The sequence below is a fragment of the Rhincodon typus genome, chromosome 45 (genome assembly GCF_021869965.1).
Source record: "Rhincodon typus isolate 14 chromosome 45, sRhiTyp1.1, whole genome shotgun sequence".
NCBI lineage: Eukaryota > Metazoa > Chordata > Chondrichthyes > Orectolobiformes > Rhincodontidae > Rhincodon > Rhincodon typus.
Window position 1 is genome coordinate 9,496,636 of NC_063376.1, and position 23,637 is coordinate 9,520,272.

A 23,637-nucleotide genomic window follows, 5' to 3' on the forward strand; every position below is an offset into this window, starting at 1 on the left:
TGTCTGTTGGGTGTTACTGGGGGTGTTGTGGGTTTGGGTGGTGGGGGTGTGTATGTTGGGTGTTACTGGGGTTGTTGTGGGGTTTCGTGAGGACAAACTGACCGTGGCTGACGAGAGAAACCAGTGACAGCGTAATAGCAATAGAGAAAACACGGAACATGGTGAAGATTATTGGGAAGCCTTTAAAAACCACAGAGATCAACTGAAAAAAAGGAGACGATGAAATATGAGGTTAAGCCATTCAGTAATTGAAAAGGAGATAGGAACAGTTTATTTTAGATGTATAAAAATTAAGAGAGAGGCAAGAGTGGACATTGGACAGCTGGAAAATGAGGCTGCAAAATTAGTAATGGGGAACAAAGAAATGGAAGAGGAACTGTCCATAAGACCATAAGCTTCTCGGAGCATAATTAAGCCTTTCAGTCCATCAAGCCTGCTCCCCCATTTAATCATGGCTGATATGTTTCTTAGCCTCATTCTCCTGCCTTTTCCCCATAACCCTTGATCCCCTTACTAATGAAGAACCTATCTCTCTGTCTTAACTACACTCTGTTATTTGGCCTCCACAGCTTTCCACAGATTCACAGCCTCTGGCTGAAGAAATTCCTCCTCATCTCAGTTCCAAAGGGTCGTCCCTTCACTCTGAGGCTGTGCCCTCAGGTCCTAGTCTCTCCTGCGAGTGAAAACATCTCCAAGTTCAGTCTGTCCAGGCGTCTCAGTATTATGTAAGTTTCAGTCACATCATCCCCCCAACACCAATTCCTCTAAACACCATCGAGCACAGACTAAGAGTCCCCAACTGCTCCTCATATGATAAGTCGTTCATCCCCAAAATCATTCTTACAAACCTCCTCTGGACCCCCTCCTTAGATACAGGGCCTACAACTGCTGACCAAGTTCCAAATGTAGTCTGACCAGAGCCTTATATAACCTCAGCATTACATCTGTAGTCATGTTTTCTATCTCTCTTGAAATGAATGCTAATATTGCATTTGTCTTCTTAGCTGCAACTGAACCTGCATGTTGACCTTAAGAGAATTCTGAACCAGGACTCCTGAGTCCCTTTGTGCTTCAGATTTCTGAAGCCTTTCCCCATTTAGAAATAGTCTATGCTGTTATTGTTCCCACCAAAGTGCATAACCTCACACTTTGCTGCATTGTATTCCATCTCCTAGCCTGTCCAAGTCCTTCTATAGCCTCCCCGCTTCCTCAATACTAACTGTCTTTGTGTCATCTGCAAACCTAGCGACAATGCCCTCAGTTCCTTCGTCCAAGTAGTTAATGTATAATGTGAATAGTCATGGTCCCTGCAGAACTCCACAAGTCACCAGATACTATCCTGATAAAGATCCCTTTATCTGCCTTCTGCCAGTCAACCAATCCTTTATCTATGCCACCAGTACCTTGCCTCTAACACCATGTGCTCTTATTTAGCAACCTCCTGTGAGGCATCTTGTCTAAGGCCTTCTGGAAATCCAAATAGATCAGGTCCACTGGCTCTCCTTTGTCTAACTTGCTCGTTACCTCCTCAAAGAATTCTAACAGATTTATCAGACGTGACCTCCCTTTGATGAAGCTGTGCTGACACAGCCTTATGTTACCATACACTTCCAAGTACTCCACAATCTCACCTTTAACAGTAGACTCTAAAATCTTACCAGTGACCGAAGTCAGGCAAACTGGTTCATAATTTCCTGTCTTCTGCCTCTCTCCCTTCTTAATTGGTTGACTTGAATATTACTTCTCATCAGTCTTCATCTGTAGCACACCAGAACTTCAAGACAGTCAGGGGACAGAGGTGAGTGTCGTGGCCATCACTAATGATGAAAGATCTGAAGGTAGATAAATCAGCCAGACCAGATGGACTACACCCCAGAGTTCTGAAGGAGGTAGCTGAGGAGATTGTACAGGCATTGGTGGTGATCTTTCAGGAATCACTGGAGCTAAGCAGCGTCCCAGAGGACTGGAAAATGGCTAATGTAATCCCCCCACCCCATTTAAAAAGGGAGGGGATGGCAAAAGACAGGAAATTAAAGATCAGTTAGCCTGACCTCAGTCGTTGGTAAGATTTTAGAGTCCATTATAACCATGAGACTATGCACTTTGGTCAGAGGAATAGAGATATAGACTATTTTCCAAATGGGGAAAGGCTTCAGAAATCTGAATCATAAAGGGATAACAAAGGTGTGGAGCAGGATGAACACAGCAAGCCAGACAGCATCAGAGCAGCAGGAAAGCTGACGTTTCGGGTCTGGACCCTTCTTCAGAAATGGGGGAGGGGAAGGGGGCTCTGAAATAAATAGAGAGAGGGGGAGGCGATGATAGAAGGTAGATAGTGGAGCAGAGAGGTGGAGAGAAGACGGAAAATTTCCAGGTGGTTACCAGAGATGGAGACAGGGAGGTCGAGGAAGGAGAGAGAGGTATCAGAGATGTCCAGGTGAACTTAAGGTTGGGGTGGAAGGTGTTAGTGAAGTGGATGGACTGTTCGAGCTCCTCGTGGGAGCACGAGGCGGCGCCAATACAATCATCGATGTAACGGAGGAAGAGGTGGGGTTTAGGGCCAGTGTAGCTGCAGAAGAGGGATTGTTCCACGTATCCTACAAAGAGGCAATCACAAAGGGACTTGGGAGTCCTAGGTCAGGATTCTCTTAAGGTTAACATGCAGGTTCGGTTGCAGATAGAAAAACAAATGTAATGTTAGAATTCATTTCAAGAGAGTTAGAATGCAAGAGCAGTAATGCTGAGACTGCTTAAGGCTCTGGTCAGACTGCATTTGGAACTTGGTCAGCAGTTTAAGGCTCTGTATCTAAGGAAGGATGTACTGGCATCGGATGAGGTCCAGAGGAGGTTTACAAGAACAATCCCAGGAATGAAGGACTTGTCATATGAGGAGCGGCTGAGGACCCTGGGTCTGTACTCAATGGAGTTTAGAAGTGGAGGGAGGGATCTCAATGAAATTTACAGAATACTGAGCGGTCTGGATAGAGTAGACATGGAGAAGATGTTTCCACTAGTAGGAGAGACTAGGACCCGAGAGCACAGCCCCAGAGTGAAGGGACAACCCTTTAGAAATGAAATGAGGAGGAGTTTCTTCAGCCAGAGGGTGATGAATCTATGGAATTCGTTGCTGCAGAGGGCTGCGGAGGCCAAGTCATTGAGTGTATTTAAGAACTGAATTAGCTTTAATGTCACGTACTCAGATGTTACAGTGAAAAGTTTACAAGTTGAAATTTTAGGTACATAGGGGAAGCGATGGACTAGTGATAATGTTCTGGGGACCCGTGTTCGAATCCCGCCACGGCAGATGGTGGAATTTAAATTCAATAAATATCTGGAATTAAGAGTCTAATGATGACCATGAATCCATTGTCGATTGTTAAGGGGAAAACCCATCTGGTTCATTAATGTCCTTTAGAGAAGGAAACTGCCATCCTTACCTGGTCTGGCCTACATGTAACAGCAACATGGTTGACTCTTAACTGCCCTCTGGGCAATTAGGGATGGGCAATAAATGCTGCCTGGCCAGTGACGCCCTCATCCCGTGAATGAATAAAAGAAAAATAAGGCACAGTTTCTTCAGTACAATTTCTTTGGAAAAAAAAATTAGAAAGTAGAGAAATAATAAGCCCAGTATTGCAGATTGTAGGAATAAATTAGAAAATAGAGAAATTTAAAAGTTCAGAACAAAAGTCCTTCCAACCCAGTCCACTGTAGTTGCTAGCCTTCAGTCTGCATCAGGCCTTGACTCCAGACTGTGCCAGGCTTCACCTCAAGATTCTCAAGGCTGGGAGACCACTGTGGAATCCCCTCAAAACTGGAAGTCCACACTGAGGCCATGCTGGGCAAAAGACCTCCACGTACCGCCAAAAGACCACCATGCCAGCCGAGGAACCAGCACATACCGCCAAAAGACCACCATGCTAGGTCGAGAGACCACCACACTGAGTCGCTGAGAGATCGTCACGCCAGGCCAAGAGACACCATGCCAGATCAAAATACTGCCACGCTGGTCCAGGAGGATGTCTCGCCAGACCAGGAGGGAGACCACCACGCCAGGCCAAAAGGACGTTCACCAGGTCTGTGATGAGGCCTGGAGTTCATGCTGGGTACCTGAGGCCTGGAGTTCATGCTGGGTGTCTGAGGCCTGGTGTCCGAGGCCAGGCTGAGGCAGGGAGTCTGAGGTCGAGCAGAAAGAAGTAGGAAAAGAGAATACAGAAAAGAAACACAAAAAACATTTTAAAAAAACGCTCGGAGCGGACGAGCTCTGGCTGAAGCATCCAACTCTGCTACCATCTTTGATTCTATTGCAGTCTAAGACAGAGAGAAATAGGTTCTTGATTATTAAGGGGGTTACAGGGAGAAAGCAGGAGAACGAGGTTGAGAAATACATCAACCAGTTATGAGACTCAATGGACTAATGGCGCAATTCTGCTCCTGTACCTTATGGTCTAAATGATTTATCCTGGAATGTAGGAGGGTTGATCAGAAAATTTGTAGATGATAAAGTAAAAGGGTGGGATGGTAAGGAGGATAACCTTGATTACCGGAGGCTGTAGATTAACTGGTCGGATGGGCTGATCAGTGGCAAGTGGAATTCAACAGCTGATTATGAGGGGATGCACTTAGTCAGGACAAACAAGGCAATGGAATACGTGATGAACAGTAATATCCTGGAAAGTAACAAGAATCAGAGGGGCCATTGTGTGCATGCCCACTAGTCCTTAAGTTATTAGGACAGATGTATAACATGTGTGGGATACTTGCCTTTCTTAGCCAAGCATAGAGTTGAAGAGCAGGGAGGTTATGCTGGAACTGTATAAAATGTTGGTTAGGCCACAGTTGGCGCACTGGGTACAGTTGTGGAATCCACATTATAGGAGGGATGTGATTTCACGGGAAAGAGTGCAGAGTAAATTTACCAGGATGATTCGATTTGATTTGTTACTGTCACATACCAAGATACAGTGAAAAGTATTATTTTGCATGCTACCCTGACAAATCATACCTTTCATAAGTACATCAAGGTAATAGAACAGAATACAGAATATAGTATTACAGCTACAGAGAATCTTAGAATCCCTACAGTGTAGAAGCTGGCCATTCAGCCCCAAACAACCCTCCAAGGAGGGTTCCACCCACCCTGTCCCCATAACCCTATGGCTAACCCACCTAGCCTAGGCACTAAGGGCAATTAGCACAGCCAATCCACCTAACGTGCACATCTTTGGACTCTGGGAAGAAACTCACACAGATACAGGGAGAATATGCAAACTCCACACAAACAGTTGCCAGAGGCTGGAATCGAACCAGGCCCTTAGGGCCATGAAGCAGTGGTGCTAACCACTGAGCTACCCTAAAGGTACAATGAGCAATCAATGTATGAGAGGCCTGTTCATAAGTCTGATAACAGCGGGGAAGAAGCTGTTGTTAAATGTGCATTCAAACTTGTGCATCTTCTGCCTGATGGAGTAGGGTTGGTTTAAGCAGGGAGGGAGGGGTGTTTAATTATGTTGGCTGCTTTCCCAAGGCAGTGGGAAGTGCAGACGGAGTCAATGGAAGGAAAGCTGGCACTCTGTAGTGTTACGGAGAAGGAGAGGTTAGATGAAAGAAAATCCCTGTTTAACCCTAACAGTGAACAAATTAACAGAACTACTAACAAACCGAACAAATTTACCCCCCCTCACTCCCAACTCCTAACTATTCCCTAACTAAACAAAGTTCTAGTGGTATGCTATTTCAATAAACACAAGTCCCACTTATATAACCCAAGTAGTAAGAAAAGAAAATTAAAACTTAGTCTCTCAAGGTCCACACAGAATGTGTCTTCCAGATTGCTGTGTATTTGCCACTGTCTCTCTAAATCATAAATGCCTTACTTCTGCTGTTCTCAAGTCATAAACGTCTTTCTTCCTCTGATCCTGCTGTCAGGGATGTTTTCTCTATGAAGACTGTTAGTTGGAAGTGCCATGGTACCTTTTATGGATAAAATGGTACTTTCTTGGAGAACTTAGCAATTTCTTGTAAGAGCTAGGTGCCTATTTCTCAGATGGCAGTTTGTCCTCACACTGATCTTCAAAAACCCTCTCCTTATCTACCTTGGATGATATATCAATCTTCTTAGAATAGCATTGGTCCAAGTTGTCAAGACCATCAGTTTTAAATTCAATTGGCTTTCAATCGCTAAGTGCTTGGTTTAAGTTAATTGGCTGATTCCAGCTCCTTGTCAAAACATCAAAGTAAGCCTAAGGTTTCCAATTGATGCACGTTTCAATTTCAGAACCGGCTGTGCATCTTCAGCTACATGCAGACACTTTTTTTCTGTATAAATCTCTAAGCCTAGAAAAGCACGTTATCTCTTAAAGGAACCACATACTCTACACAACTTTGTAACAGTAGTTTCTTCTGGTCTTGCCAGAGCAGTTGCCATATGGTGTATTTAAAAAAATTTGGTAAGAATCATTGTGGATGTGCTGAATTTCCTTAGTCTTCTGAAGAAGTAGAAGCATTGGTGTGCTTTCTTGACTGTAGGTTGATGTGGATAGACCAGAATAGTTCGTTGGTCATATTTACTCCTCGGAATTTGATGCTCTTGACCTCACCTCCACCTCAGCACCATTAATACAGACAGTGGTGTGTCCTTCACTCCACTTTGTGACATTACAGTGGCTTTAAGAGGTGTATTTTGTCTTGTGTTTTTTATGAAAAAACGTTGAGACAGAGGTATCAAGCAGTCTGCTCAATGCCAATAGAGGAAACAATTTGTGAGGCCTTGAATTTTTTTTAAAGTTGGAACAATAGAAGCAGCCTGAATGGATGGGATCAAGCTCCCACAGAACCAGGATTTTTAGTTTTAGCTTTCTGCAGTTGCTGGAGTCTTGAAGTTGGATGCGGAATCTCTTATTCCTCTCTATGTTACAGCTAAAAGCTGTGAGGTTCTCTTCCTGCTGCTAGAATTGTATGTGAGACAATCTGTTTTACTGAAGTCGCCTTTGCCGTGCGTGTGTTTATGGGATGTTACTATATTGGAACAGTTAATTAGTAATAATGAATATATATGTCATTTTGTTAAACATTTCGATAGACTTACAGTTAAGCTAATTCTTTTCTTTTGTTTTTATTTTGTATTTTAACTGCAGTATTAATAAAAAGCGTGTTTTGCTTAAAGTTGAGTAATTTGACCAATTGAATTGCATCTGGAATACAATGCCTCACACTTACCTTTGAAATAAGAAAAAGTTAGCGTCTAGGCTAAATATCTGCTTAATATATTTTGAGGGGCTTTAGTCTGGTCCATAACAGCTTCCTGAAGTCGATGACCAGCTCTTTCATTTTGGTGATATTGAGGGAGAGATTGCTGTCTTTACACCATACCACGAAGCTGTCTATCTCTTCCCTGTACTCTGTCTTGTCGTTGTTTGAGATCCAACCAACTACGGGGGTGTCATCAGCAAATTTGTAAATGGGGTTAGAGCTGAATTTCACCGCCCAGTTGTGGGTGTATAATGTGTATAGTAAGGGGCTGATTACACAGCCTTGCGGGGCACCGGTGTTGAGGATTATTGTAGAGGAGGTGTGGTCACCTATCCTTACTGATTGAGGTCTTTGGGTCAGCAAGTTGAGGATCCAATTGCAGAGTGGGGACCAGAGTCCTATGTCTCCAAGTTTGAGATGAGTTTTGTTGGAATTATGGTGTTGAAGGTGGAGCTAAAGTCAATAAATAGGAGTCTGGCATAGGTGCCCTTGTTATCCAGATGTTCCAGGAATGAGCATAGGGTCAGGGAGATGGCATTAGCCATGAACCTATTGCGATGGTAGGCAAATGATAGTGGGTCAAGGCAATCTGGGAGGCTGGAGTTGATGTTTTCTTTTATTCATTTGTGGGATGTGGGCGTTGCTGGCTGGGCCCAGCATTTCTTGCCCATCCCTAGTTGCCCTTGAGAAGGTGGTGGTGAGCTGCCTTCTTGAACCGCTGCAGTCCTCCTGCTGTGGATTGACCCACAATGCTATTAGGGAGGGAATTCCAGGATCTGAACCCAGCGACAGTGAAGGAATGGTGATATATTTCCAAGTCAGGATGGTGAGTGACTTGGAGGGGAACTTGGAGGTGGTGGTGTTCCCATATATCTGCTGCCTTTGTCCTTCTAAATGGAAGTGGTCGTGGGTTTGGAAGGTGCTGTCTGAGAATTTTTGGTGAATTTCTGCAGTGCATCTTGTAGATAGTACACACTGCTGCTACTGAGCATCGGTGGTGGAGGGAGTGGATGCTTGTGGATGTGGTGCCAATCAAGCGGGCTGCTTTGTCCTGGATTGTGTCAAGCTTCTTGAGTGTTGTTGGGGCTGCACTCATCCAGGCAAGTGGGAGTATTCCATCACACTCCTGACTTGTGCCTTGTAGATGGCTGACAGGCTTTGAGGAGTCAGGAGATGAGTTACTCGCTGCAGTATTCCCAGCTTCTGGCCTTCTTTTGTACCCACTCTGTTAATGTGGTGAGTCCAGTTGAGTTTCTGGTCAATGGTAACCCCCAGGATGTTGACAGTGTGGGATTCAATGATGGTAACGCCATTGAATGCCAAGGGGCGGTGATTAGATTGTCTCTTATTGGTGATGGTCATAGCCTGGCATTTGTGTGGTGCGAATGTTACTTGCCACTTGTCAGCCCAAGCCTGGATATTGTCCAGATCTTGTTGCATGTGAACGTGGACTGCTTCAGTATCTGAGGAGTCACGAATGGTGCTGAACATTGTGCAATCATCAGTGAACATCCCCACTGCTGACCTTATGATGGAGGGAAGGTCATTGATGAAGCAGCTGAAGATGGTTGGGCCTAGGACATTACCCTGAGGAACTCCTGCAGAGATGTCCTGGAGCTGAGATGATTGACCTCCCACAACCACGACCATCTTCCTCTGTGTCAGGTATGACTCCAACCACCGGAGAGTTTGCCCCCTGATACCCATTGATTCCAGTTTTGCTGGGGCTCCTTGATGCCACACTCAGTCGAATGCAACCTTGATATCAAGGGCTGTCACTCTCACCCCCTCCCCTCTAGAATGCAGCTCTTTTGTCCATGTGTTGAACCAAGGCTGTAATGAGGTCAGGAGCTGAGTGGCCCTGGCGGAACCCAAACTGGGCGTCACTGAGCAGGTTATTGCTGAGCAGGTGCTGCTTGATAGCACTGTTACTGACACCTTCCATCACTTTACTGATGATCGAGAGGAGACTGATGGGGCGGTAATTGGCTGGGTTGGATTTGTCCTGCTTTTTGTGTACAGGACATATCTGGGTAATTTTCCACATTGTTGGGTAGATACCAGTGTTGTAACCGTACTGGAACAGCTTGGCTAAGGAAGCGGCAAGTTCTGGAGCACAAGTCTTCAGTACTATTGCCGGAATGTTGTCAGGGCCGGTAGCCATTGCAGAATCCAGTGTCTCCAACCGTTTCTTGATATCAGCCGAATTGGCTGAAGACTGGAATCCATGATGCTGGGGACCACTGGAGGAGGCCGAGATGGATCATCCACTCGGCACTTCTGGCTGAAGATTGCTGCGAATGCTTCAGCCTTATCTTTTGCATTGATGTGCTGGGCTCTTCCATCATTGAGGATGGGGTTATTTGTGGAGCCTCCTCCAGTGAGTTGTTTAATTGTCCACCACCATTCACGACTGGATGTGGCAGGACTGCAGAGCTTAGATCTGATCCGCTGGTTGTGGGATCGCTTAACTGTGTCTATCACTCGCTGCTTTCGCTGTTCGGCGTGCAAGTAGTCCTGTTTGGTGGCTTCACTAGGTTGATACCTCATCTTCAGGTATGCCTGGTGCTGCTCCTGGCATGCCCTCCTGCACTCTTCATTGAACCAGGGAATGATCCCCTGGCTTGATGGTAATGGTTGAGTGGGGGATATGCTGGGCCATGAGGTTACAGATTATGTTGGAGTACAATTCTGCTGCTGTTGGTGGCCCACAGTGCCTCATGGATGCCCAGTCTGGAGTTGCCAGATCTGTGCGAAGTCTGTTCCATTTAGCACAGTGATAGTACCACACAACACGATGGAGGTTATTCTCAATGTGAAGACGGGACTTCGTCTCCACAAGGACTGTGCGATGGTCACTCTTACCGATACTGTCATGGACAGATGCAACTGCAGCCATTACATGTGTGCCATTACCAGCCTCTCGAAGCACTTCATAATGATGGATGTCAGAGCTACCATGTGGTAATCATAAATGCGCATTACCAGATTTTTCTTTGGCACCGAAATGATAGTGGTCTTCTTGAAGCAGGTGGAAACCTCACATTACAGTAAGGAGAGGTTAAAGATGCCTGCAAATACTCCCGCCAGCTGGTCCATGCAAGATCTGAATGCGCAGTCATGGAATTCATCCAGGCCGGTCGCTGTCAGTGGGTTCACTCTCAAAAAGGCCGATCTGATGTCTGTGGGCAGTGACTGTGGGTACAGGTACACGTGAGGCTGTCGGTCATTTCACTGACCTTCTGTTCAAAACGAGCATAAAATGGATTGAGCTTATCAGGGAGGGATGCATTGTCATCAGCAATTTGACTGGACTTCACTTTGTAGCCCGTTAAATCTTATAAGCCACGGCACAGTTGACTTGTGTTTGTGTGGTCAGTCTGGGAGTCTAGTTTGTCTCTTGGCATCCCTGACAGCTTTGTGAAGATCATACCTAGATTTCCTGTAGAGGTTAAGGTCACCTGACTTGAATGCCTCAGACCAAGACTTCAGTAGGGAGTGGCTCTTCTAGTACATGCATGGTTTCTGTTTGGGGAACACTTGGTTTAGTTTCTTTGGCATGCAGTCTTCTATACACTTGTTGATGAAGGCTGTGATGGTTGTGGCATAATCATTTATGTTGGCAGCTGAGTTCTTGAGTATGGGCCAGTCTGACTCCAAGCAGTCACGTCAGATACTGCCTGGGCTGTAGAGTTTCAATTACAGAGTCATGGAGTCATAGAGATGTACAGCACGGAAACAGACCCTTCAATCCAACTCGTCCTTGCCAACCAGATATCCTAGATAAATCTAGCTCCTTTTGCCAGCATTTGGCTGATATCCCTCTACACCCTTCCTATTCATATACCCATCCGGATACCTTTTAAATGTACCAGCCTCTATCACTTCCTCGAGCAGCTCATTTCAAAAAACGCACCACCCTCTGTGTGAAAATGTTGCCCCTTAGGTCCCTTTTCAATCTTTCCCCTCTCACCTTAAACCTATGCCCTCTATTATTGGTCACCCCCACCTCAAGGAAAAGACCTTGAGTATTCACCCTTTCCATGACCCTCATGATGTTATAAACCTCTATGAGATCACCCCTCAGCCTTCAACACTCCAGGGAAAATAGCCCCAGATTATTTAGCCTCTCCTATAGCTCAAACTCTCCAACCCCGGCAGCATCCTTGTAAATCTTTTCTGAACCCTTTCAAGTTTCACAACATCCTTCCTATAGCAGGGAGACCAGAATTGAACACAGTATTCCAGAAGTGGCCTAACCAATGTCATGTACAGCTGCAACATGCCCTCCCAACTCCTAGACTCAATGCACTGACCAATAAAGGAAATTGTACCAAAACACCTTCTTAACTATCCTGTCTACCTGTGACTCCACTTTCAAGGAACTTTGAACATGCACTCCAAGGTCTCTTTGTTCAGTAACACTCCCCAGGACCTTACCATTAATTATATAAATCCTGGCTGGTTTGCCTTTCCATAATGCAGCACCTTGCATTTATATAAATTAAACTCCATCTGCCACTTCTCGGCCCATTGGCCGATCTGATCAAGATCCCGTTGTACTCTGAGGTAACCTTCTTCACTGTCCACTGTACCTCCAATTTTGGTGTCTTCTGCAAACTTACTAACCGTACCTCCTGTGTTCACATCCAAACCGTTTATATAAATGGCGAAAAAGCACTGGAACCAGCACTGATCCTTGTGGCACACTGTAGGTCACAGGCCTCCAGTCTGACAGGTAACACTCCACCACCACCCTCCGTCTTCTACCTTCGAACCCATTCTGCATTCAAATGGCCAGTTCACCTTGTATTCCATGTGATCTAACCTTGCTAACCAGTCTACCATGAGGAACATTGACAAATGCCTGACTGAAGTCCATAAAGATCGTGTCTACCACTCTGTTCTAATCAATCAATGTTCTGAGTTCAAAACGTTAACAATCCACAGATGCTGCCAGACCTGCTGAAGTTTCCTAGCAATTTCTGTTTTTCTTGTCTGAAAATGGGGTTAGCACAGTTAGTTGGTTGTCTTTGACTGGTGCAAACATGATGGGCTGAAGGATCTGTTTTTATATTTTCGACATCTGTGGCTCCAAAGGAAGAAATTGGTCAAGGTGAACAGTGTTAAGAGGATCAAACAGTACAGAGTAAAAGCAGAAACAGGAGCAGCCACATTAATAGTAAGTGGCAGAGCAGGATCAAAGGCCTGAATGGCCTACCTGTTTTCTCTTTTATATATATCAAAAGATTTAACAGGAAGCAGGAAGAACTCACAAGGGGGAAATGAGGAGAAGGGCATGTTTACAGGGAGAAATGAAGACGGCATTGGGAGGAGCTTCATAAAGGGCAGAAACTCCAGCAATGGCTAGATGGGCAAATGACCCTGGTGCTACACTGGAAATACTTTGCAGAAGGCATTCGGGTGTGTTGCTACGGTGCATTTCAGCTTACTTTGCTGGTGGCACAGGCTGGACTATAGGACAGGTTGCCTTGGCAACATGCCCATTCTACCCAGCTTATTGCTATCATTGGAGACTTCCAGCCAGGAGGGAATTGAATAACCTCAAGCTGTTTGGTCAGCAGGGTGAGGATTTAGAGCAGGGATTTGTTGTGGGGGAGGGGTGTGTGTGTGTGGTGGTGTCAGTACCGACTGTGAAACACATGGTTTAGGGACGCATTGAAAAGGGAGTGTCCTTATCCTGGCCTGGATGGTAGACAGTGGATGTCTTGCGGGGACATGAGATGCGGTAAACATTATGAGAGGGGACAGAATGGAATGGGATGAAAGGAGAATAAATCAGGATAGGCATCCAGAAGTGAAGCTTCCCCAGGCAGCATGTTGTACCTGCACAAGATTCCTTCGTGTGACATTTGACCATATTTATATTAATAGGCGTTACATTTTTAATTTATTAATTCACAGGATGTGGGCATCACTAGCTGGGACAGCTTTAATTATCAATCCCTAATTGCTCAGCGGGCAATTAAGATTTAATCACATTGGATCTGGAGTCACATGTAGGTCAAACTGGGTAAGGATGTCAGATTTCCATCCCTAAAAGACATTAGCAAACCAGATGGCTCTATTTTAATGACAGTTGACATGATCGCTAGCTTTCAATTCCAGATTTCTTTAAATTGAATTCAAATTTTACTATCTGCCATGATAGGATTTCAGCACATCTCCCTAGTGCTCCTGGATTACTTGTGTAGTGACATTACCATTGCAATACCCCAGTTCAATAATGAAGTTAATTTTGCTTCAGCTCCTTGCTGGTTTGTTGTGGGATCTGTTGTTTCAGTATCATAGACACCATTCCAGCTCCCCCCGAACCTTTCAGGATTGACTTAAAAAGCAGAAATACTTAGCCGTCTTGTGAATAACTTGTGGGATCTCACTGTGCACCCAATGTTGCCATGCCAACTGCTATATTGAAGGGTGGAGCAGGTTTGCAAGGCTGAATGGTCTCCTCCTTTTTCTGTTTTCTAAGTGTTCCATAAGACCATAAGATATAGGAACAGATCTCCTTCACCATTCAATCATGGCTGGTATGTTTCTCAACTCCGTTATAGAGTCATAGTTCCCTTGCCTTCTCCTTCTAATCCTTGTTCCCTTTACTAATCAAGAGCTATCTCTGTCTTAAATACACTCAATGACTTGGCTTCCACAGACCTCTGTGGCAATGATTTCTACAGATTAACCACACTCTGGCTGAAGAAATTCCTCATGTCAGTTCTAAAAGGTCGTCTCTTCTCTCTGAGGCTACGCCCTCAGGTCCTAGTTTCTCCTACGAGTGGAAACATCTTCTCTAAGTCCATTCTATCCAGGCCTGTCAGTATTTTGTAAGCTACAATCAGATCCCCACTAATCCTTCTAAACTCCATCGCGTACAGACCCAGGGTCCTCAACCGCTCCTCATATAACAAGCTCATCATCCGAGATCATTCTTGTCAAACTTCCTCTGGACCCCTTCCAACGCCAGCACATCCTTCCTTAGATACAGGGCCCAAAACTGCTCACAGTATTCTAAATGGGGCCTGACCAGAGCACTATACAGCCTCAGCAGTACATCTCTGCTCTTGTATTCTAGCCCTCTTGAAATGAACACTAACATTGCATTTACATTGGCCTCAGATAGCTAGTTTTGACAACTTTGGGCTGTTTTTGAAGGATGAGACACCATGCTACATAGGTACCCAGGCCTTTATTGATTATAATTTTGTTGGCAATGAGTTGAAGCGCCCTTGGAGTTGTATTAATATCCCGCAACTGATTGGACTGGAATGTGGACTGGTTTGTGGGGCAATGTAGAAGCAGACTGGGGCTGGTAGGTGGGGAAAGCAGGGATTGGGGCTGAATTGGATAGTGTTTAATGAGAACCAAGCACTGACAAGAAGGGCTGAACGGCCACCTTCTGTAAGACTTTCTGATTTGAACCTTGCGACTGGCTGCAACACTACATTGAGCCCCTGCTCAAAACCCTAGTTTCAGCACTCCTGTGCTTGAATTAATATCCATCCTTGGGAAGCCAATAGATCTCTGGGATCGTCCATGTTGAAAGGAGCCATCGTATATTCACATCCTCTTCACTTATCAAACCAGGCTGTGTACACATACCATCTAGTTCTGTTGGAATCAGCTCACATTCCAAACTGCTAAGTCACTTGCCCCATCTGGCTTGGATCCACTGATCTTGACTGAAGATTGGGCTGAAATGCTGAGACAGCCATGATTAAGAAATGGTTTGTGTAGTCAGTTCCATGGAGATCTGATTTGCTTTCTTTCTTCTGCAGAATCCTTCCAAGATCCCAGCCCAGAGAGCTGCAAATTGCTAGCTTCCCAAGAATTGCTGCCTAGGAATTGCAATGTCTCCACAAAGTAACTGCTTCCTGGACTATTTTACTTTGTTGAAAAACTGCCTATGTGGTTGCCTCATGATTTGTCCCATAAATTTTTTTTGACTGGACTGTCATTTATAAATGTTTTACACTTATCTTGGGATTTTGATTTTGTAAATACTGAGAGTTTTTTGGTGTATGGCGCTTAATGTTTTATCAGTATGGTTTAATAAACTGGAATAACAGAATTGATGGTACTGGCCTACTGCCTTGTTAGTGGGCCATGCTTTTATCAACAGACAAAATAAAAACTGACAGAACTGCGGATGCTGTAAATCAGGAACAAAAATAGAAGTTGCTGGAAAAGCTCAGCAGGTCTGGCAGCATCAGCTCTGAGGAAGAGTTACCAGACCTGAAACGTTAACTCTGATTTTTTTTCTTCACAGACTCTGCCAGACCTGCTGAGCTTTTCCAGCAACTTCTGGTCTTTGTTTTATCAACAGACCTTCATGATGGAGACACTCCTGTTGGACTAGGATCTTCAAAGTCATCAATAGGGCACCAAGGACATCTGATGGGACACATGATTATTAACACTGGGGACATGGTCACTGATAGGGTCTAGATTGTCACTATCATTTCAAGTAATTACTATAGAACATGTGCACCATATTTTCACCACAGAGTTTACATGATCACTCACTGGGGATGACACGATCACTAAGATTCAAGATTGTCATGGAGATGGACAAGGAGGGGTCTGAAATGGAAGTTATCAACTGGGGGATTTTAATAAGATCAGATATGATTTGGCCACGGTGGACTGGGAACAGATACTTTCAGGTCCCAGAACAGCAGCGTGCATTCAAGAAGGAAATATGCACAGTACAGAGCCAATATGCTCTAGTAAAGAACATAATAATACTGGTTGTGACCATAATAATGCAGAAAATCCTCACTGTGTGGAAACAGGCTGTTCAGCCCAATGAGTCCCCACTGAGCCCCCCAAAGACCATCCCACCCAGACCCATCCCCCTACCCTATCACTGGAACCCTGCATTTCCCATGGCCTACACACTTAACCTACACATCCCTGAACACTATGGGTAATTTAGCATGGCCAATCCACCTAATTTGCACACCTTTGAACTGTGGGAGGAAACCAGAGCACCCAGTGGAAACCCACACAGACATGGGGAGAATGTGTAAACTCTACGCAGACAGTTGCCTGAGGGTGGAATTAAACCTGGATCCCTAGTGCTGCGAGGCAGCAATTCTAACCACTGAACCACCACCAAATCATGTGAACCCTCGATGTAAAGGGAGATAACAGCATTAGATTAAGATAAGTGAAGCTTATGTCAAATACTAAGAGCTCAAAGCTGCAAAAACCATAGAGTAATATAGAATATGCAAGATGGCACTTAAATGGGAGATTAAGTAAGCTAAAAAGGGAAATGAAAGGACACTGGCAAGGAAAATAAAGGAAAATCCCAAATTCTTTTCCAGATACATTGCAGGTGAAAGGATAACAAGAGATAGAATAGTTCCCATTAGGGACCAGTGTTGTAAATTGTTCATGGAGCCAGAGGATTTAGGTAAATGAATACTTTGTGTCAGTATTCACTAGTGAGAGAGACATGATGGGTATAAAATCAGGGAGAAGGGCTCTGCTACAATGTAAGAAATTAGCAAAGTCAGAGAGGAGGCTTTAGATGATCTGACAGACTCAAAATTAGATAAGTTGCCAGGGTCAGATGAAATGCATCCCAAGTTGTTGAGTGAGTCAAGGGAGGAAACAGCAAGGCACTTGCAAAAATGTTCACTTCCTCTTTGGCCTCAGGAGAGGTGCTGTATGACTGGAGGACAGCCAATGTGTTACAGTTGTTCAAAAAAGGGAGCAAGGGATAAACCAGGAAACTGCAGGTCAGTCAGTCTAACTTCAATAAAAACCAAAAGGACTGCAGATGCTATAAATCAGGAACAAAAACAAAGTTGCTGGAAAAGCCCAGCAGGTCTGGCAGCATCTGTGAAGGAAAATAACGTTTCGGGTCCAGTGCCTGGTTCTGAGGATGGGTCAGCAGGCCCGAAACGTTAACTCTGTCTTTTCCTTCACAGATGCTGCCAATCTAACTTCAATGGTGGGGAAACTATGGGAAACAATTCTGAGGGACAGAATTATTCTGCATTTGGGCAGGCAGGGATTGAAGAACAGACAGCATGGCTTTGTAAAGGGGAGGTCATGTCTGACCAACTTGACTGAATTTTCAAAGAGGTGATCACTTGTATCAATGAGGTGTATGAGTGTGTTGTTTGCTTGGACTTTTGATAAGATCCCGCATGAGAGACTGATTGCAAAGGTCAGAGCCCCCGTGATCCAAGGAAACCTGGGGAATAGGATCCACAATTGACTGAGTGGCAGGAAGCAGAGGGTGATGGTTGACGGGCGTTTTTCTGACTGGAAATCTGTGTCCAGTGTGTCCCACAGGGGTCAGTGCTGGGGCTTTTGCTGTTTGTGGTTTATATAAATGATTTAGACTTGAATGTAGGAGGGTTGGCCAGTAAGTTTGCATGATAAGGATTAATAAATGAGTCTTTATGGGTTGAGTTTAGGAGCAAAAAAGAAGGCAGTCACACTACTAAGAGTATACTACTGCCCCCCAAATAGTGAGAGGGAGATAAAGAACATGTATGTAGACAAATTCCTGCCAATAGGAATAAGAGAGCAATAATAGTAGGGGACTTTATCGCAATATCAAATGGATTTCAAATAATACAAGGGGCATTGAGGATAATAAATTCATGTCCCATGTCCAGGAATTTTTTTTTTAAACAATATGTGACAAACCCAATGAGAGGGGATACAATTCTGGATTTGGTTTTGGGAAATGAAGATGGGCAAGTGGGTGAAGTGACCATAGGTAACCATAATAGGTGACCATATCCAGGATAGTGACCACAATTCGGTTAGATTTAGTATTATTATGGAAAAGAGCAGACACAAATCAGGAGTAAAGGTTTTTAACTGGGGGAAGGTAAATTTTACGAAACTGAGAAGTGATTTGGCTGAGGCGGTCTGCACAAGACTGCTAAAGGATAAATCAGTGGTAAACCCATGGGAGGCACTAAATAGTGAGATCCTTAGGGCACAATGCAGACATATGCCCCCCAGATATAAGAATGGTCCTGCCAAATCTAGACTCCCATGGTTGTTTAGAAGAATACAGGGGAAGATTAAACAGAAAAATAAAGGGTATGATAGTCACAAACCTCACAGCGCTACAGATAGCCTCCAGGAGTATAGAAAGTACAAAGATCAAATGAGGAGAGAAATAAGCAAGTCAAAGAAAGGTCATGAAAAAATATTAGCAAATAAGATAAAGGAAAGCTCAAAGATGTTTTACCAGTATATAAAGAGCAAAAGGATAGTTAAGGAAAACCTATCAGAGATGAAAAAGGGGAACTTGTCTGAAGATGCAGAGGATATGGGAAGAATTTTGAATTAATTTTTGGACTCAGGATTCACAAAGGAAAGGGATGATGTGGATATAGTAATCCAAGAGGAGCAGCGAGAAATACTGGACAAAATAATCGTAATGAGAGAGGAAGTGTTAGAGGAGCTGGAATCCTTGACAGTGGATGAGTCACGCAGGGTCAGATGGATAGTATGCTAGGATGTTGGAGGAGGTCAGCGAGGAAATAACAGATGCTCTGAGGATTATTTTCCATCTTTACTAGTCACTGGTGAGTGCTGGAGAACTAGGGTAATGCAAATATGATTGTCTTGTTTAAAACAGGTGTAAAGGAAATGCCAAACAATTATAGGCCAGTTAGTTTTACCTCGCTGGTGGGCAAATTGTTAGAATCAATCCTGAAAGATTGACAGACTGTCACTTAGAAAAGCATGAGCTAGTCAGGGTTAATCAGCATGGCTTTGTTGAGTGAAAGTCATGCTTTATAGATTTGATTGAATTCTTTGAGGAAATGACAAGGAGGATCAATAAGGATTGTGTAGTGGGTATTGTCTACATGGATTTTAGTAAAGCATTTAAGACAAGGTCCTATTTGGCAGATTGGTCAAAAAAATCAAAGCCTATGGGATGCAGGGTATTTTGTCAAATTGGACCCAAGGTTGGCTTAGTAACAGGAAACAAAGTACAACGTTTAAATAAACGAGTTGCATCACACTGCAACACCCCAGAACTCCAGAGAATGGAAGAGGAACACCTACACAAAGTTTTCACTGACAACAGATACCCAAGAAGTTTCATCCTCAGATGCCTACAAAACAAATGACAGTTAGAGGACACAGTACAACAGAAGACACTAGCAATGCTGCCCAACATCAAAAATATATCAGAAACGACTACCAGGCTCCTAAGACCGCGTAAGATCATGATTGCACACAAACCTACAGCAACACTGCATCAATTGTTATCAAAGACCCTATACTGACAGTAAACAATGTGATATACAGAATACCGTGCAGCGAGTGCAATAAACATTACATTGGGCAAACAGGGAGGAAACTGATGACCAGGATACACAAACACCAGCTGGCAGTAAAAGGACACGACCAATATTCACTTGTCTCAATACACACAGACAATGAAGGCCATCAGATCGACTGGGACAAAGTGACCATACTGAGACAAGTGAACAACCAGACATGCAAGGGAATTTCTGGAAGCCTGGTTCTCAACGCAGGACTCTATTAACAAACACTCGGAAATAAACCCCGTATACAGACCACTGCTAAAACAACAGAACTGGAAGCGACAAGACCATCACACCAGAGGATCATATAAATCTGGAAGGAAGCAGAACACTAACGCTTCGATTAGAGGTCGTACGGATGATGTTGCCTAGAAAGGTAACGAAATATCTGCCCACCAGAACGCCGAGCTAACGTACAACTGCACCCACAACCTGAGCTACAAATTTTCGCTAAGACCTTACTAGGATGTTGCCAAGGCTGGAGAAATGTAGCTCCAAGGAGAGTTTGGAGAGGTTGGGATTGTTTTCCTTGGAACAGAGAAGGCTAAAGGGCGACATGATTGAGGTATACAACGTTGTGAGGGGTAGAGATAGAGTAGACGGGAGGAACCTGTTTGCCTTGGCAGAGAGTTCAAAAGCCAAGGGTCATAGATTCAAGCTAAGTGGCAGAAGGATTAGAGGGGACACGGGGAAAAACATTTTTTGATGAAGAGGATGGTGGGTGCCTGGAATTCACTGCCTGAGTTGGTGGTGGAGGCAGAGGCCCTAAACTCTTTTTAAAAGGTACCTGGATCTGCAGGTACTGCAATGCTGTAAGTTACAAGGCCATGGGCAATGTGCACCATGTGCAGGAAGTTGCGATTAGAAAGGGCATCTGGATGTCTTTGGGTCAGCATGGACAAGATGGGCCGAATGGCCTCCTCATGTGCTGTGTCTGCGGTTCTATGGATACAAAAATTGGTGGTGTGGTAAATCATGAGGAGGAAAGCCTTAGGCTCCAGGAGGATACAGACAGGCTGGTAAGATGGACTAATCCATGGCAAATTGAATTTATTCCAGACAAATATAAGCTGATGCACTTGATCAGGAACAAATAAGGCAACAAATACATGATGAATGGTAGGACCCTGGGAAGCACCAAGGATCAAAATGACATGGTGCGCAGGTCCACCAGTCCCTTCAGATATCAGGGCAGATGGATAGGGAGGTTTATGGGATTCTTGCCTTTATTATGCGATGCACAGGAGCTAAGAGGCCATTCTAGAACCGTAGAAAATGTTGGTTAGGCCATATCCAGAGTATTGTGTGCAATTCTGGAATCCACATTATAGGAGGCACACGAAAGCACTGGAGAGGATGCAGAGGAGATTTACTGGGATGTTGCTGGGATTGGAGAGTTTCAGTTATGAAGAGAGATTGGACAGACTGGGATTGTTTTCCTTAGACCAGACAAGGTTGAGAGGGTCATGATTGGGATGTAAAAAAATTATGACGGGCTTGGATACAGTAGGCAGGAAGAAACCTTTCCCCTCGACGAATGGATCAATGATCAGGGGCGTAGATTTTAAGTAAGGAGCAGAAAGTTTAGACGTGAGGAAAAACGGTTTTCACAGATGATGGTGGGAAACTAGAAATCACTGCCCAGGGTTAGGGTTCGGTTGGTCGAGGTAGAAACCCTCATAACATTGAAGAAGTGTTTAGATGTGAATTAAATAAAAACTGAAAGAACTGAAATGTTAACTCTGATTTCTCTTCACAAATGCTGCCAGATCTGCTGAGCTTTTCCAGCAACTTCTGTTTTTAGGTGTGCGCATGTGCTTCCAAGGCATACAAGGCTATGGGCCAAATGCAGGAAAATTGGATTAGAATAGTTAAATGGTAGGACACGATGGGCCGAAGGGCCTCTTTTATGCTATAGGTCTCTATAGGTTCTAAATGATCACAAATAGGGACTACATGATCACACATAGAATCTACCTGATCACTAATGGAATCTACATTGTCACGTACACAGAATATATGATCACTAACAGTGTTTGCTTGATCACTAATAGAGCCTAGTTGGGGCACATGATCACTCAGAATCCTAATGGTGCGGAAAGAGGTCATTCGGCCCATCAAGTCTGCACAAACTCTCCAAAGAGCATTCCACCCAGACCCAACCCTCCCCCATCCCTCGAATCAACCCAACTGTCACATCCCTGGACACTATGGGCAATTTAGCATGGCCATCCACCCTAACCTGCACATCCTTGGACTGTGGGAGGAAACCGGAGCACCCGGAGGAAACCCACGCAGACACGGGGAGAATGTGCAAACTCCATGTGGACACTCACCTGAGGGTGGAATTGAACCCGGGTCCCTGGCATTATGAGGCAGCAGTGCTAACCACTGAGTCACCACGCTGCCCCTAGGTCTACATGATCCCGGATCACTAATAGGTTCTACGTGATTTATAATAGGAATTGCATGGCACTAGTGGAGTCTCCATGATCACTAATAGTTTTTACATAGAATCATAAAGCACTGAAAAAACCCTCTGGCCCATCAGGTCTGTGCCAATCAAAACTAAATGGTCAGTATTAGGGAAGACATGATCACCAATAGGGTCAAAATAGAAGCAAATACAATAGCAAAGTTTAAGGTGCATTTAGGCAGACGTGTGAACAGGCAGAGGATAGAGAGATATGGACCATGTGCAGGCAGTTGGAATTAGTTTAGAATAGCATCATGGTCAGCACAGACATGGTGGGCCAAAGGACTTTTTCCTGAGCTGTACTGTTCTGTGTTCCACATGATCACTAATAAAGTCTACATGACCATTAACAGGGTTTACATGATCAGTAATGGGGTTTGCATGATCACTAATTGCGATTACTAATGGAGGTTATGATCACAAATGGGGTCTACAAGATCACAAATACATTCCATATGATTCCTAATTCATGATCACTAATAAGTTCTGCACGATCAGTAATAAGGATCACTTGATCACTAGTGGAGTCTACACAATTACTAATTGAGACCACATGATCGGTAGTAGGTTCCAGATGATCACTAATAGTTCTGCGTGATCAATAATAGGGACTACATGATGTTGCGACCCAAGGATAGCAAGCCAAGCCAAATAAACCTCACTGTCATTGGATTTGCAACAGCGAGAAATTAAAACTTTCAATGATCCAACTGCCATATTGTTCCTAACCAAACTTTACAAATACCAGACCTTCAACATCAGGTTTAAAATGTAAACAAAAATGAGCAATTTATTATTAATATTGTGATTTTAACAGAATTCAGATAAACAATGAGGTAACCTGTGGTCTAAAGCCCAATCTGTTTTGATCATGACCTCACTGACACACAGGCATAGTTAAGGGAGTTTTTTTTAAAAAGATGAAAAGGTTGTAATTTGTCAGTTCAATAAACAGTTTTAAATAATTGATATCAGGCCTTTATAAAATCCTTGGACTATGGATAGTTCACAGGTAAATAAAACTGCATCTCTGGCTTGAATTCCGAAGACACCAGTTAATGCAAACTGTTTCCACAGACGTTTAGAAATGCTTACTTATTCGTTACAGACTGGGATACTTTTCCCAGAACCTTCGATAACTAGAGAGAAACTAGAGAGAGCAAAACTGAGCAGGACCATCTCCAGAAGACTTCAAATATCACGCTACCTCTTACCTATCAGAACTAGTTCTTTCTTGATTTCTTTTTTCTCTTTTCAAAAAACATTCTTTGGGATTGGACCTTCCTTAATTCAACCAATTGAACATCCAACCAGCTGCAGGCCTGAGCATAACAACAGCTCAGTACCAATTTGTCTACAGTGTCCTGTTAAGGACCAGACAAGACCCCCTCAAAATATTTTAGGAAGGTTGCCTCGACCCTGACTTTTTCTTACTTTAAAGATAGATGTGAAATGCTGTGTTCCAACTGGTCAACCTATTTGATGTTTTAAGCAGAACACAATTTATTTTAGCACTATAGTTAAAATACAAACAAAAGAAAGAAGAACTTAGAATAAGTTAACTTTTGTTAA

At 44.0% G+C, this 23,637-nt stretch overlaps 1 protein-coding gene across 1 annotated transcript in view; it reads left to right on the forward strand.

The window, feature by feature from the left end:
• The window catches only part of LOC125487798 (protein phosphatase inhibitor 2-like), an 86,373-nt gene extending 71,262 nt beyond the window's left edge, over window positions 1-15,111 (forward strand). The window contains exon 7 of the mRNA XM_048620065.1: window positions 15,048-15,111. Within this exon, the coding sequence (XP_048476022.1) occupies window positions 15,048-15,111 (64 nt within the window). The remainder of the gene's footprint in view (window positions 1-15,047) is intronic.
• The last annotated feature ends 8,526 nt before the right edge of the window (window positions 15,112-23,637 follow it).